The sequence below is a fragment of the Cebidichthys violaceus genome, unplaced genomic scaffold (assembly GCF_023349555.1).
Source record: "Cebidichthys violaceus isolate CVI_PGR_0920_01 unplaced genomic scaffold, fCebVio1.0.p SCAF_31, whole genome shotgun sequence".
Lineage (NCBI taxonomy): Eukaryota > Metazoa > Chordata > Actinopteri > Perciformes > Stichaeidae > Cebidichthys > Cebidichthys violaceus.
In genome coordinates this window covers 1,610,033-1,624,651 of record NW_027176495.1, presented here as the reverse complement: position 1 = coordinate 1,624,651, position 14,619 = coordinate 1,610,033, and the positions used below count along the sequence as shown (strand labels likewise).

General features: G+C 45.1%; 1 protein-coding gene across 1 annotated transcript; it reads left to right on the top strand.

The window, feature by feature from the left end:
* The first annotated feature begins 643 nt into the window (after window positions 1-643).
* Window positions 644-14,413, top strand: cdc40 (cell division cycle 40 homolog (S. cerevisiae)). The gene is made up of 15 exons (XM_068724519.1): window positions 644-852; window positions 1,242-1,328; window positions 1,883-2,012; window positions 2,130-2,216; window positions 2,359-2,498; window positions 2,612-2,708; window positions 2,977-3,116; window positions 4,242-4,316; window positions 4,561-4,606; window positions 6,316-6,417; window positions 7,508-7,623; window positions 8,601-8,734; window positions 11,545-11,621; window positions 13,351-13,495; window positions 13,856-14,413. The coding sequence occupies exons 1-15, from the start codon at window positions 661-663 to the stop codon at window positions 14,031-14,033; spliced, it is 1,746 nt and encodes a 581-aa protein (XP_068580620.1). The 5' UTR covers window positions 644-660; the 3' UTR covers window positions 14,034-14,413.
* Window positions 14,414-14,619: the final 206 nt, after the last annotated feature.

Here is a 14,619-nt window from a genome sequence, read left to right as displayed (position 1 = left end):
ATGTCCCCGTTATAACCGGCGATAATGGTACTTACCACTCTATTGTTGGGGGCGCGAGAGAGCGTTCCATGCAACTGCTGCTGCGCTCGTGGGAGGCTCGCGGATAACGTGCACGCTCGCTGTAATGGCTAGTTATCTCAGACCGTCATTTTGTGACGTCTAATCCATTTGATGGATTTGATTGATTTGATTATTTCAACCCTCGCTGTACATAAAAAAACCCATATAATTACACAATTAAACGATCTGATGCGCAATGATTTGATGATCATATAGACTACATTACAAAATGCATTAAAAAGGTCAAGGACAATACTGACTACCATAGCTATAAGATTATGTGCTGCTCGGATATTAAATTATTATAAACACACACACACACACACACACACACACACACACACACACACACACACACACGTATAGACAAGCGTTTCAGCTATATTATGTCTGCCATTATGGCTAATTCCGAGTAACGTTACAGCTACAGCATTACTGTCTAATTGTATATCAAATATTTTTTTTTAATGTAACGTTACTCTTTAAATCTCCATACTGTATATTTCACTGTCATTTAATATCACGCCCTGGGTGAGTAACGTTTTTTCGTCACACCGGAAGTACAGCCCTCCTGCTTCCGGCGAATTCACAACATCCAAGATGGCTGCCACCGCGTCTTCCCTCGTTTCGTACGGTAGCGACTCGGATTCAGAAAATGAGTCAACATCTGTAACTGGCGTTGAGAGAGTGGACCCAATGGACCCGGACGCCACGGCTCACCTTAAGCCTCTAAGTTCTGTTCCCACCATGTCTGTGGCTGTCCTCAATTCTGCTCCTGAGGTCGCCGTTAAGGTGAGCTAACCAGGCTAACTAGCGTTAGCTTCACGTCACATTGTTAAAGTTAGATACTATTAATAATCGCACTGTGCTTGGACATATTGAGGACACGTGCGGTTTCAATTGATAACGTGAAATACAAAATAAGTAATTATTTAGTGTGTAGAGTTAGCAATTTTTAACGTTACCGAACACAACTAGGGGCGGTTAGCGGGAAACTGAGTGTCGAGTATGATGTATTTTAACGTTATGTCAAAGAAATACCAACTAGTTAGCAAATGATTTAGATATCGATGTGGTCTTCAGTTTGATGTTTTTTCTAGCTAACATCTGATACACCAAGCAACACGTTGGTATTGTATTGCTTGTCAAACTGCTGGCTGATTTGTACATCTTAACTTCAGGAGGCTGTTGAGACCGGCACACACCTGGACCCCTCACTGAAAGAAGTCACTTATAACCCGACGTTCGAAACCCTGTTTGCACCAGAGGTAAGTTTTGGAATTATTGAGTGACATCTAGAGCTGGGTCAAATATGTTGAGAGCATAATGTGAGACCAGAGGTCATGTGACGTGTTGTTTATTATATATGTTCATGTTTGTTGTCTTTTCACTTGATTCTTCTAACTTTAGCTGAGTGAAATTAAATGATGAAGGCCTCCAACGTTAGCTGCTGGGCAATCACAGTCATATTACTAATCATAATCTCAATCTCAAACATTTCTTGTGAGTTGATATAGTAGCGGCAGTAGTAATAGTCCTGATGTACTGCGTGTACACCACATACACACTCGCTGTCAGCACAGTTCTCTGACTTCAGACCAGCATTCACAAGTGCTGCGCTGTGTGCTGTCAGGTCGTCTGGAACGATTAGCTGCTGCTAGTGCTATTTGACAGCCATAGCGGTAACGTTGGGGACCAGCTGGCCACCTGCCTCTCAAAGGATCATGAATGCTTAAAGTCAGAATTGAATAGCAGAATGAATGTATCCACAATCAATGTTTGATTATGGTTTTCTTAATGATTCTGTGTTTCTTCCTCTTAGTTTGGGCCAGTGAACCCATTTAAAAGCAAACAGATGGCTGCCCCCCGGAACATGTTATCTGGCTACGCAGAACCCGCTCACCTCAACGACTTCATGTTTGAGCAGCAAAGGAGGACCTTCTCCACCTATGGTGAGCTCACCTGTGACCTGTGTGGTGGATTTAAATTATGCGGTCAAAGTATTCCTGTTCCTCCTCCTTTTTACCCTGAATTTGAAAGTTTTACGACTCTCTCCACTCTGCCGATAGGTTACGCTTTAGATCCATCTGTGGACACACACCAGGTATCCTCCACTGGCTACATTGGGGCCGTGGATGAGGCTGAGAAAAATAAAGGTAATCCTCCATCACACCTTCATTCTGTGTGTTCGTCTGCATCTGGTTGGATAGATCAGACTTTATTTAGAGTGTCTTATACTCTGTTAAGTATTGTTTACGGGACATGTTGAAGTATAATGTCTACTCCCTCTTTGTTCAGGGCTAACCGTGTTTGAGAGCGGACAGAAGAAGACGGAGAAAAGGAAAAAGATCAAAGGTGGAGAGGCAGGAGAGATTGACAACTTCCTTGGACCGTGGGCCAAATATATAGATGAGAAAGATGGGGCCAAACCATCAGAGGTAAGAGAAAACTAAAGAGTAGACCCGAGTAATCCCATCAGTTTGCCCAGTCTGTCCTCTGCACTAATGTTTTTTTTGGTAATTATTGTATTGTGCTTAATTTTGTTTTACAGGAACAGCAGAAAGAGCTGGATGAGATCACAGCCAAACGGCAGAAGAAGGGAAGGAACGAGGAAGAAGCTCCTGCAGAGGAGAAAACCATTCTCCATGGTACGGTGGACCGCTCTTATTTATTTATTTTTAGACACTCATTGAAATTATTCACTGACGTTTGAAATCATAGTTTGTATTTTGCGTAAAAGGTACAGAAACAAATGCACGGTATTTCTTCTTGAAGGACCAGTTGGCTTAAGAATTGAGATCGAACGTTGAGTCGAGTTTGATCGTATCGCACGATCCTCCTCAGCAGATGAAGTTCGCCCAGATGCTACAGGGTTGTTTTTTCATAATCTTTTGTGTCTTTTTGTTCTCCCTGCAGTTAAAGACATGTATGATTACCAGGGCAGGTCCTACCTCCACGTCCCCCAGGATGTGGGTATCAACCTGCGCTCTGTGGACGCTCCGGACAAGTGTTACCTGCCCAAGAAACAGATTCACGTCTGGTCTGGACACACCAAGGTCAGTGGGAAGGGACAGAGATTATTTTACGTTTGTTATTATGTACCAGTGAATAAATCTTGCTGCTGTAAGTATTATCCATACAAGCTTTGCTGATGGTAAGTATTATAGTTTTTTTAAATTATTCTGAAGTGCAAAAAGAGAGAAAATTCCATCATGAGGTCCTTGTTAGAATTTGTGAGGAAGTGGGTAAAAGCCTCCCGGGTGCTTTAGAATAAAACGATAAACGCGGTTGTGTACGAGCTGCTTGTCCCCGACAAATCCAAGATTGTTCCGTCTCATTCAAAACACCGTCATTATAATTCAAATGTAAAGGCAAACACTGGGTTATTCCAAGAGAGATCTGATTCAAGCTTCAGATCTGCTGCTGCGCTTCAGGGAGAGAGAGAGAAATCACTCAAGTTTTAAATTGGCTCCTATCCGCTTTGTGCAGCAAGTTACAGCCGTCAGACTCTCATTTGAAACACAAAGAGGTTTGAGGAGATAATAAGTGCGTGGAAGTGCTGATGGCGAGATAATAGATGGAGGATGGACCATGCGTAGTCCCCGAAGTTTGATGACTTTTTTTGGAAAAAGTTTGGTAACTTGAAAGTCATCATGCTTCCTATAACTGTTACAGAGGCAGCACGGTCTGCACACACACACACACACACACACACACACACACACACACACACACACACACACACACACACTTATCTGCCCTGGTTATTATGAATCAACTGATTTTAATATCAACAGCCTGGCAATATTTAAATGAAGTACTTTATATGGTAAACATGCAGATGATCCTTAACAGTTAAGAGTAAAAAATAGATGTGATGGATTGTTAGATACTGAAATATGCAGATCTGTGGTATTATATCATCATACAGTACAGTCAAATGTGAACTCCCAGTGATTTGGATTATCCTCCCAGATGTTTATATATTAATGAAATGCTTGTTAACACACAATCTGTCCACTCTGCACCGTAACACATGCCGTTTGCTCTCTTGTAGTACGAGCTTACAGATTGTGCCTCACGCGGCTACCGAAAAATGTAGTGCAAGATTTATGTAAAAAACAGCATGGGTGCTAGTTGGACCTGTACTAATGGTTATCATGTCTCTGTGTGTTTCCCAGGGTGTCAGCGCCATCCGACTGTTTCCCAGCTCTGGTCATCTGCTGCTCTCCTCCTCCATGGACTGTAAGATCAAGGTAAATACTCCCAGCATGGCGCCATGAAAAACGACACCGAAGCTAACGAATGAATTTACGCTTCCCTTTTTTTTTTTTAAAGATGCAGTTTTATATATTTTAGGATCAGCTGGTGACATTGTCGGCTGTGACTGAGTGTTTTTATTGCACAGCGCTGCTTTTTGAGAAGATTCAGAGCTGACCTCTAATCGACCCCGACGCGTTTCTTTATTTCACTCGTACTTTATTCTCTTTCTCTCCACAGCTGTGGGAAGTGTACGGTGAGAGGAGGTGTATACGGACATTTATTGGTAAGTGACGTTATGATGAATGTTAATAATTAATTCAGGAAAGTCAAGTATAACAATTTTTATAAACAACAGTGGATCATCAGCAAACATGCTGACGAGTAATGTGCTTACGGTCTGAAATGCATGCGGCCGTCCACAGCCGTGACAGACTGTAAGCTCAACAGCACTAATGACTCGTCTGCTGACCGTTGGCAGACAGTGAAGGCCTTTTCTTTTTCTTTGAGAATAGATGGGGTCTGGAGGGTTTAGCTAATGTGTTCAGGTCACTTATGCTCTTCCCAGAGACAGCGCATTGTCTTGAATAGAGATTGTTTGCAGCCGTGGTTCTGCTTGTCAGCTCCTTCACAGAATATGCATAATTCAGCAGCCCGGGGGCCGAAGGGAACGAGGGGCCGGGGAAGGGCAGGAGACGCGGAGAGGAGCTGGCATATGGGAAGAGAGAAGACGGTGGAGGCTGGGATAAAGTGACAGAGAGTCACTGGCTGTGGGGTTGATGAGCTGGAGCAGCAGCAGAGATTCAGATGATGATCATTATTTTCATTAGAGGAGGTTTATAAGTATATGGCTTCGTTTCAGAGACTATATTAGGTTTTCTTTTTGTTGCTGTGCACTTAGTTCCATTATCTGCTGTCTGGCTTATTCCTTTTTGTTCCACAACAGTACAATACATCGTTCTGTTTTCTTTCCTTTATTCTTTTATGCTCTGAGGCGTTGCATTTAATTTAATTTCTTTGTTTGCGTATGTATTTGTATATGGATGACTTTCAGAAAGTACACAAAACGATTAGAGCTGCAACAATGAATCGATTAATTGCCAACTATTTTGATAATTGATTAATTTGTCTGAGTCATTTTTAAAGGAAAAAAAGGCAAAGATGTATATTCTCTGATTCCAGCTTCATAAATGTGAATATTTTCTGATTTCTTTGCTCCTTCATGACAGTAAACTGATGAATTGACAAAGAATAAAATCCTTAGTTGCAGCCCTAAATACAACCATGCACTGTAATATGTAGCTAGTCAGAACTATAGAGTAAGAAAGAACAGTTGAGGATGTGCAGAATAAGCACGCATATCATTATGTGTGCATGGGGCAAACTGCATATTTGAGCGACGCGTGTGTCCTGCTTTCAGTACTTTGTGTATCTGTGTTTTCCAGCACACACAGACTCGCACCAGAGAGGCTCTCTGCAGCAGCGCTGCTGCCGCTCGCTCTGCCAGCGAGCGGGTTAGAGCAAGCGAGCACTTAGCCTCAGTCGGCTCTGTTATCGCCGCGGAAACAATGTAGCCCCGATAAAAGCCGGTTTTAACAAGGGAGCCGTCTGTGTGCGCTGAGCCCACAGGGACCTTGCATCGCCTGCACCGTGTGAGAAAAGCCAAAGGGGCTGCATAGATTGGAATTCTGAATCGAAGGTGGAGAAGGTGGAGAACGGTTGAATAGACAGATGGAGCTTTTTTTTTGGAGTCATTTTTCTCTTTCTTTCCTCTCCAAGCCCATTTTAAGATTCCATTTCCCTCGTCTCCCACAAGCCCGCGTCATCTTTCTCCCTCAACATCCCTTATTCCCCGTAACCAGGTTCCACATTCCTCAAGTAAATTGGCTTTCAAAGGAAGGCAGCTGGGTAGCAATCGTGGGGGAACATATTGAATCGGTCCACGGTATGTTTATTTGTTTGTTTTGTAATATATGTGTAAATGTACTCTGTTAGGTCACAGCAAAGCGGTGCGAGACATCTGCTACAACAACAGTGGGACCCAGTTCCTCAGCGCTGCCTATGACCGCTACCTCAAGCTGTGGGACACTGAAACAGGTAGGCTCCGCCTCTTTTCTGTCATCACTCACGTAGCTTCTTGTTGTTGATTCGTCACAGTTACTGCATTGTGGGAGACGTACTCGCCTATACAGTATGTCTACGACACTCTGCGGATAGTAGTGTATGGGAGTTCATAATAACGCGCTGCAGTGCACTCATATATAACCTTGATCAGCACAGACCTCCGCTTCCTTTTGTCGTCTTTTGAATCAAACATTTCTCTGCAGAACTTGCGAGCGTTTTTCCAGAAGGTCAAAAATACATTTCTGACAAGTTGTTACTCGTTCTTCATCTACACACGTTATTTAATCGTGTACACACTTTCCTCCGTTTGGCTACTGTCAATGTAGCCCTGCCTCATGTGAGAGAGGCTGCACGGTTCAACACGTCATTGAATCACTATGTAATCTGTCATAACTATAAAAGAATGTCTCAGTGTGTCTATGTGAACTGTTGACACAATGTAGGGTCCCTGAGGTCACTGGTGTCACATGGTTCCCTGTTGTCTTTCCCGATTGCTCGCCTCAGTTTCCACCCCTCTCAACTCAAGAGTGCCAGTCCAGCAGAGGGCAGAAAAGAGTTAAATCCCCCACTTGTTGTTCACAGGATGCCCTTTGGAGCCACATCATTCAAATACTTTGGAGTTAACTTACTGCTCCATTACAATTCCCTCTAGATTCATTTCCACAGTTGTTTCTTTCCTGCAGCTGTACATAGCAGGGATGTATAGGGGGTAATTATTACTATTCCATTCTAGATTTGTCCCAGTTGTTCCAATTTAACACTGGATATAATTCAGAAATGTCAGTGAAACGCCTCTATTCTTCTCTGAGGGGCCTCTTGGTGCTGCAGTCATTTCTAATTCCCTCAGCTGTAGCCGTGGAGGCGGCATTATTCCTGTGGTGATTCACCTCCGCTGAATGAACACAGAGAAACAATGAGATTCCGGCGTCACGGCTGAGCTGTCGCTGCCTGCAGGGACGGTGTCAATAGTTGCATTCCGTGTCCCTAAATCTAAGACGACTTGTGCGCACCTCTCTTGAGGATTATTACGGAGCTCTGACTTTCTCGTTTCCTCCCTCCACAGGCCAGTGCATCTCCCGCTTCACCAACAGGAAGGTGCCGTACTGCGTCAAGTTCAACCCCGACGAGGAGAAGCAGAGCCTTTTCGTGGCCGGCATGTCGGATAAGAAGATAGTTCAGGTGAGGTTGTCACGCGTCGCGTGCTGCGTTGCGAGCATATTGATTCCGCTCACGCCGTCGCTTCATGTGCATTTTCCCCCTCCGCCGAGCAGACGCATGCATATGTTTTCTGTGCGTTTCCCCCCCTGTGTCCACAGGAGCATGGCGTACACTCCCCGTCTCATCCTCCGGCGCTGCTGTGCGTATTTGTGTGCTCGAGGGTTCAGCGGCTGACAGGACTAGAGCAAGTCATTAATCATGGGTAGCATTTAGATGGAAGAGAGGCAGAGGGAACAATCCCCTAAAAGTAGGAAATAATCCATAGCGACGATATTTCACGATCGGGTAAACGAGTGACAAGTAACCCTGAATGTCTGCAGACGAAAGTTTGTCATCTCAAAGTTTGGAGTTTGGGACTAACTACCGTTGTGCTCTTGGAGTCGTCTTTTAGTTGAATATATTTCAAGATGTTTGTCTAGTAATTGTTCAGATGAGCAGTAGTCACTATCACAATGTCTGGCACGATATTGAGGGTTAGCACTAAATCATGCAGCTCCCTTCAGGGTTTTGAGAACAGATGGCTGCTCCTGTGAGCAGCCGAAAGCTAAATTAACCCCCCCCCCCCACACACACACACACAAAAAAAAAAAAAAGGCATAAATTGAATTGGATGTAAAAATGTGTTTGGACAGAAATGTGTCCCATTCATTTGGAGCTTGGGGGCCTTTTCTATGTGCTTTTTTTCTCTTTACATTTTATTATTATGCGCGCATAATGTTTTCCAAATAAGTCCTCTGTCTGACAGCTAATCGGTGACATTACTCTGCTGCAGTTAAGCCATTTTTCTGCATTAGCAGAATCGCCAAATGACTCTAAGATTTAGTTTCACTGCATTCAGAGAAGTTGGACCAGTTTAATGGGATTCTGTGACTTTATTTCGCTTTGACTCGTCACAGATACATGTGTTCACCTCCTCTCTTTGTCTCTCTCTCTGTCAGTGGGACGTCAGGACAGGCGAGGTCGTCCAGGAGTACGACCGTCACCTGGGAGCCGTCAACACCATCACTTTTGTCGACGAGAACCGTCGCTTCGTGAGCACGTCGGACGACAAGAGTCTTCGAGTCTGGGAGTGGTGAGTACAGACTAAAGCCTGAAACGGTAATGCGGTGTTTTTTGAATTGATCGCAGGCTGCCTCTCGCTCGCTGCTCCTTTCATTAGTCGTCCGTAAGAACAGCAGATCACCAAAACTCCAGACGACCCGATCTCGGACAAAGCTCTCCCAGCTGCGCCGCTAATCTGCTCTGAGTCATGGCCTCTGTGCATCTGTTGCTCTGGGAGGTTTCCTCTTCCCCCCCCCCGGAGCTAAAGTCGTACTTTGACGGCGCTCCAGCAGGATCCTTCTGTGAGTCTGGCCCGTGTGTTGCCAATTGTATATTTTAATAAATAAGCATTTTGAAATGCTTCCACGAGTTAAATCATTGGAAAGGAGAAGCGCTGGAATGACTGACAGGTTAGATAAAGAAAAACACAACATGAGTTTTTAGCAAAATCGTGTTCATTGTTTTGCTCAAAGTTATTTGTTTTTAGATATTTGCCCCAATGAGAGACCTCCAACGGGGCTTTTCCACATGAAGAGTCAAACCGTGCTGCACTAACTTACGCTTCCAGTACCAGCAGTGCGAGATTCAACTCATGACCAGAGAGAAGGACGTGTTCAGCTATCAGTACTGTCGGTTCTAACCGAATGTCGATAGACGTTTAGTTTCTCTATTAACAAAATAATGGGGGACTTTTATTGTGAAGAATTCAAATGTTTATCACCTCATTAGTGGAGCTCTGTTAGCAATTATTCAAGTACAACAAGTCAGCTAATGCTGTTCAGGGGAGACTTTTATTGTGAAGAATATAGGAAATTAATTCTTTGCTCAAAAGCACCGAAATCAAGCCGAGCAAAGGTGTGTGTGTGTGTGTGTGTGTGTGTGTGTGTGTGTGTGTGTGTGTGTGTGTGTGTGTGTGTGTGTGTGTGTGTGTGTGTGTGTGTGTGTGTGTGTGTGTGTGTGTGTGTGTGTGTGTGTGCGTGCGAGCGACTCGAGAGTAACTTGCAGATTAGCCGAGGGTCCTGTGGTGATAAACCAACTTTGTATTTATTGCTCAAAACGGATGAATATCTGAAGAGCAGCTTTAAAAGGAAGCTTCCTTTGGAACTTGGGATGCTTTTAATTCGAGGAAACGTTCGTGTACTTTTCTTTTTTTCTTGCCGTGAGCTTTTTTTAGTGGAGCGTGGGAGCAATCGGGCGAGTGGTTTGCTCGGCCAAAGAGTGTCTTTGCTGTCCCTCCTCCTCCCGCGGATCACACCTGGCTCTCAGCGTTAGCTGACCCTCCTGTGAGAGTCTCGTATCTCTCCGGGAACAGAACCAGAGACCGGCACGAATGTCGGGTGCTTGTTCAGGATGAAGATTTTTGAGGCAGCGAATAAACAATTCAGTCACTTCGCTGTGCGAGACGCCTTCTCGTTATTCAAGTTCCATCCTGATTTTAACAGGCGTACTCTTAAGGTTTCTGGAGAGACTACTTCACCTGGAGCAGAGGTCCATCATCGGGCAGCAGAGAGGCATCGTTGTTCTGTCTGCTATGTCGTCCAACAACTCAGTTTCCCTTCTGCTTGACTTTCATCATGCTCCTGACCTTTTTAAACCCCGCCCTGCCAACCCAAATATAACATTCTGTAAATATTTGACCATTAGTAATGAGAAGTTTGGCAATCCCTCCATGGAAAGGAGTGAATTTGCTCTTTTGTCAATAGTGATTATATTTTGTAAAATCCTCTTTTCACATCACAATAACAAACAAAGAGTGGGTGTGTTTCATTCCCTCTCTTCTTGTTTGTCTGCAGGCTGAATTGAACCTCCACCTCGCTGCAGACATCATGCCTGAGAAACTAGAGTTCACATATGAAATATACATAAAACGCTGCTTGTTCTTGTTCTTGTTCCTTATCTTGATCGACGCGAAACAACAACAAATCATCTATTTTTCATGGACCTCCCCGGTGTATGGATTGTTTTGTCGTCTGTTTTCCTTTTCTCGCTCTCCAGACAACAGAACATTCCCGCCGCTTATTTCTGGAGCTCAGAGAAGAGGAGATCTGACGGGCTTTGTTATCTCTTCCGAGTTTAGCTCGGCGTGTCTGCAGACGGCTGCTCTGACGAACCAGAGCTCTACTTTTAACGTCTGATTTTTACGTGCGTGGGTGAATTTGTTTATGCGAACAAGGGTTTGCATTTCTCATTAAACGGCTGTCTTCAGTTCTTCGAAGCCCATCTTTGGTCTTGTGCGTGTGTGTGATCACGTTGCTCCAGCTGGTTCTCATCTCAGGCGGAGCTCTGGCTTTAGTTTAAGCTGGAAGCACAATGAGAGCAGAGCACGCACTGGATGCACACACACACACAGTTTGAAGGCAGAAAGACGTGTTAGTCACACTCATTCACTTTAGCTTGCAGCAAGTGTCGCAGGTCAGAGTCGCCTACATAGAGGAAAAGAGGAAGTTGTCATCCTGCCACGCTGTAGATTTGAATGATCTTCTGCAGACCACTTAAGATCAACAGGCCCAGGAGCCTATCGCTCTGAAAGCAGACATAGCGGCGCATAAGGAGGGGTTTTGGGGGGGGGGGGGATTAATAAATAATTGGATGGCGGTACAGTTGGCGGTGCAGCATCAAAGGATCCTTTCAGATATCTGGATCGCTGTAATGGTGATCTGGCCTCGTTTTTCACCACAGCTGTCTTCTCTTCAGTGAGACGGCATGAGCATCTGTAATGATAAACAAGCCGCAGCTTGGTGAATGTTTCTCTTTTGAGTTCTGGCGTTGAGGCTGAACAGGTTGACCCCATCTTCAAGTGTTCTCACGGTGCTTTTTGTCTCTTTTTTTTTTTTTTTTCAGGGACATCCCCGTGGACTTCAAGTACATCGCCGAGCCCAGCATGCACTCGATGCCAGCTGTGACACTGTCTCCCAACGGTGAGTAGTCTCAAAAACCCGCTCCCAGAGACACGGGACCGAGTCCTTCGGGGAGCATAAACCCATGACGCCAGATTGAACTTGATTCTGTTTCATTGCTCAAAAGATTAAAAAAAACAAGGCAGGCTCCGTGTCATCTAAGTAAATGTATGTGTGGGGATGTCCAGATACAGTCCTCAGGATCAGGCCCAAATCCCGATGGATAGACATCATCTGTATAAAGCCATGATCCGTCTCCAATCCTTTGTGTTTGCTCTGGGTAAGCCAGCTGTCACAGACGGCCCATTAAGCTCTGTTAAAACACTATAACGCCTCCTTAATGCGCAGCATTGTGAGGGAGTGAACCGGAGAGCGCAGCAGCAGCCAGCAGGTTCACTTAATGACGTGAAGCTGCACCGGGTAAAACAGCCGGTCGCCCTTATTTCAGCGATGCTTCTCTGCTGACGTTGATGTTCGAGCTTGAGCTGAAAAGATGCTCTCCTCCATCAACGTTGAGATGTTGATGGAGGAGAAATCTAGCAGATGAAGGCTGTGTGATAAACTAAACGGAGAGTTCGGGACATCCCCGTTTGTGTCATGCAGACATGTGACAACAGTGGGAGGTGTTCTTTGTTTTCTGATGTTTGTGGAAGATGTGAAGAAGCCGCTCGCTGACACACGGTAGCCATGTTTTGTGTAGCAGCACCACACGCCTAAGGTACCACCAGAGTCAACTCCTCTTCAAACGTAATGCTCCGCTTGAATCAGGAATTCCCCGTTGCGCTCCGTCACCTTCAGCTGGCGTCGTCGTCTGTTCCTTCCCTCGCTCCCTACTTTGATTCCTCCCTTTTCATCCTCTCCCCGGGTCTCTTCCTCGCTTTGGGCAGCGTTCCTATTTGTGCCGACATGGTTTGTTTCTCTTGAGCGTGTGAATAATGAATGCGTTCTCAGTGGGAGGCCATTCAGCGTCCTCTCGCCCCACAGCCTCTCTCCTCTCTCCTCTCCTCCTCTCCCTCGTTTCTTGCCCTCCTAACCAAAAGAGACAGAGCCGCTGAAATCGGCCAAGTTGTTTTTCATTACGTTTGACATTTGCGGACAAGTGTCTTTAATTAGTTTTTGCGAGGGAGGATGTAAGAAGAGGACTCGCACACACACACCGGCACTAGATCTCTTTCTCAGTCCGCGTTAATAACTTCCATCATGTTTCCTTTCAGGAGGCGTAGTGAGTCGTGTGACGCTCCGACACTGAAGCGCTGCCGGTTATCACCGTTGTCGCGGCGTCAGGAGCTGAAAATGCTCCATAAAAGTAGATCTCAGATAAGCAGTCGCTGAAGAAAAGCCTCTTCTTGTTCTCTCCTAAATTGCCTCAATCCTTTCGTTTTAATGATGGCAGAGTTAGGAGTTCTCAGTGTCGTCCCCTCAAACTCAAATGTACACATTGTAGTGTGATTTCTGAGGCATATTTCCAAGACATTGGAAGACATTTGACTCTGATTGATGTCATACTGGATCAGCTGCCAGGTTCAGCGCGTACTAACAGCAGTAACAAGCGGCACCATGAGTCCACAGTGGCTGCTTGTTAAAACAGAATCATGCTAATGAGACAAACCAGCGAGCTAACAGGCGCTTTAAACCTGTTGTGACCGCCTTCATGGTTATTATTTATAGGCATGTAATACAGTGAAGTACTTTGCAGCACCTCTTGAGGTTAGCGGTTAGCTACATGCTGTTTGCTTGTTTCCTACCCCAGGTAAATGGCTGGCCTGCCAGTCTATGGACAACCAGATTCTGATCTTCGGAGCCCAAAACCGCTTCAGACTGAACAAGAAGAAAGTCTTCAAAGGCCACATGGTGGCCGGCTACGCCTGCCAAGTGGACTTCTCCCCAGACATGAGGTAAGCCTTTTGCTCTGTTCCGCAGTTTTCTGATGAAGGCGATTTAGTCGGCAGCTGAGATTCTCACGGCCGATTTGAATAGTTGATTAGTTTTTAACCGATGAAGGAAAATATGCTACAAGCGGTGATTCATCTGTTTCTTTGAGAAGAGGGTTAGAACGGTCTTACTGAGTGGAAAGTGTCCCAGTGAGACAGCATCGTACAGATACCCGCTGTCCTCTAAAATGTCTCAGGTTGATGGAGAGCTGCGGAGAATCCAGATTATCTAATGTATCCGTTCCACAAGGAGAGCTAACCGGGACACCCGTTACAACCTGTTGTTTTTATCTTTCCCTCCTGTTTGTCTCCTCTTCTTTCCAGCTATGTGGTGTCAGGAGATGCGGATGGAAAGCTGAACATTTGGGATTGGAAGACCACCAAGCTCTACCACAGGATCAAGGCCCACGACAAGGTGTGCATCAGCGCACTCTGGCACCCGCACGAAACCTCTAAGGTCATCACCTGCGGTTGGGACGGACAAATTAAACTGTGGGACTAGATCTCGTCCTGGTATGCGTGTCCGTTTTGGGGGGAAGGGGTTCTGTACTGAACTGGTTCACTATAGAGAGACGCAAAGTTGTCCCGTGGACTTTGTGAAGGCCACAGGACTGGTATCCAGTCCGATTGTTGCAACCTATTTTTTGTATCCCGCTGTGAGAGTAAAATGTATTATCTGTACAAAGATGACCACACATGCTTTTTAAAATAGTTTCTACTGCAAACGGCGCATTAGAGCGGAACCTTGACATTTTGTTTTTTTAAATATCTTTTGTTATTTTCAATGTTCTGTGTAGTATACCTCTGTAACACTTGCTAACGATTCTTCATTTTCAACTGTGTGACCGTCCCATCGTGGAAATAAACATTCTGTAACTTTGACTTCTCAAGGAGATGAAGCATCTTTACCCATAGTTCAACACGACATGAGGAGAGAAGTCCCGTTTCTTTTCTTCCTTTCTTTATCGAACTGTATCAAAAATATTTGCCGATTTACATTAAAGGTTTATTTCACCGTCAGCCCAGCGCTGCCTCCAGATACGCAGCAGAGCTGGTGAACACCAGGAGGAAAAGAAGTGACGGCGACA

Coding starts and splice junctions, on each gene's coding strand:
- cdc40 (XM_068724519.1), top strand. CDS start 661: ATGGCTGCCACCGCGTCTTCCCTCGTTTCGTACGGTAGCGACTCGGAT. Junction 2,499..2,611: donor ATGGGGCCAAACCATCAGAG/GTAAGAGAAAAC, acceptor TTTGTTTTACAG/GAACAGCAGAAAGAGCTGGA. Junction 6,418..7,507: donor GCTGTGGGACACTGAAACAG/GTAGGCTCCGCC, acceptor CTCCCTCCACAG/GCCAGTGCATCTCCCGCTTC.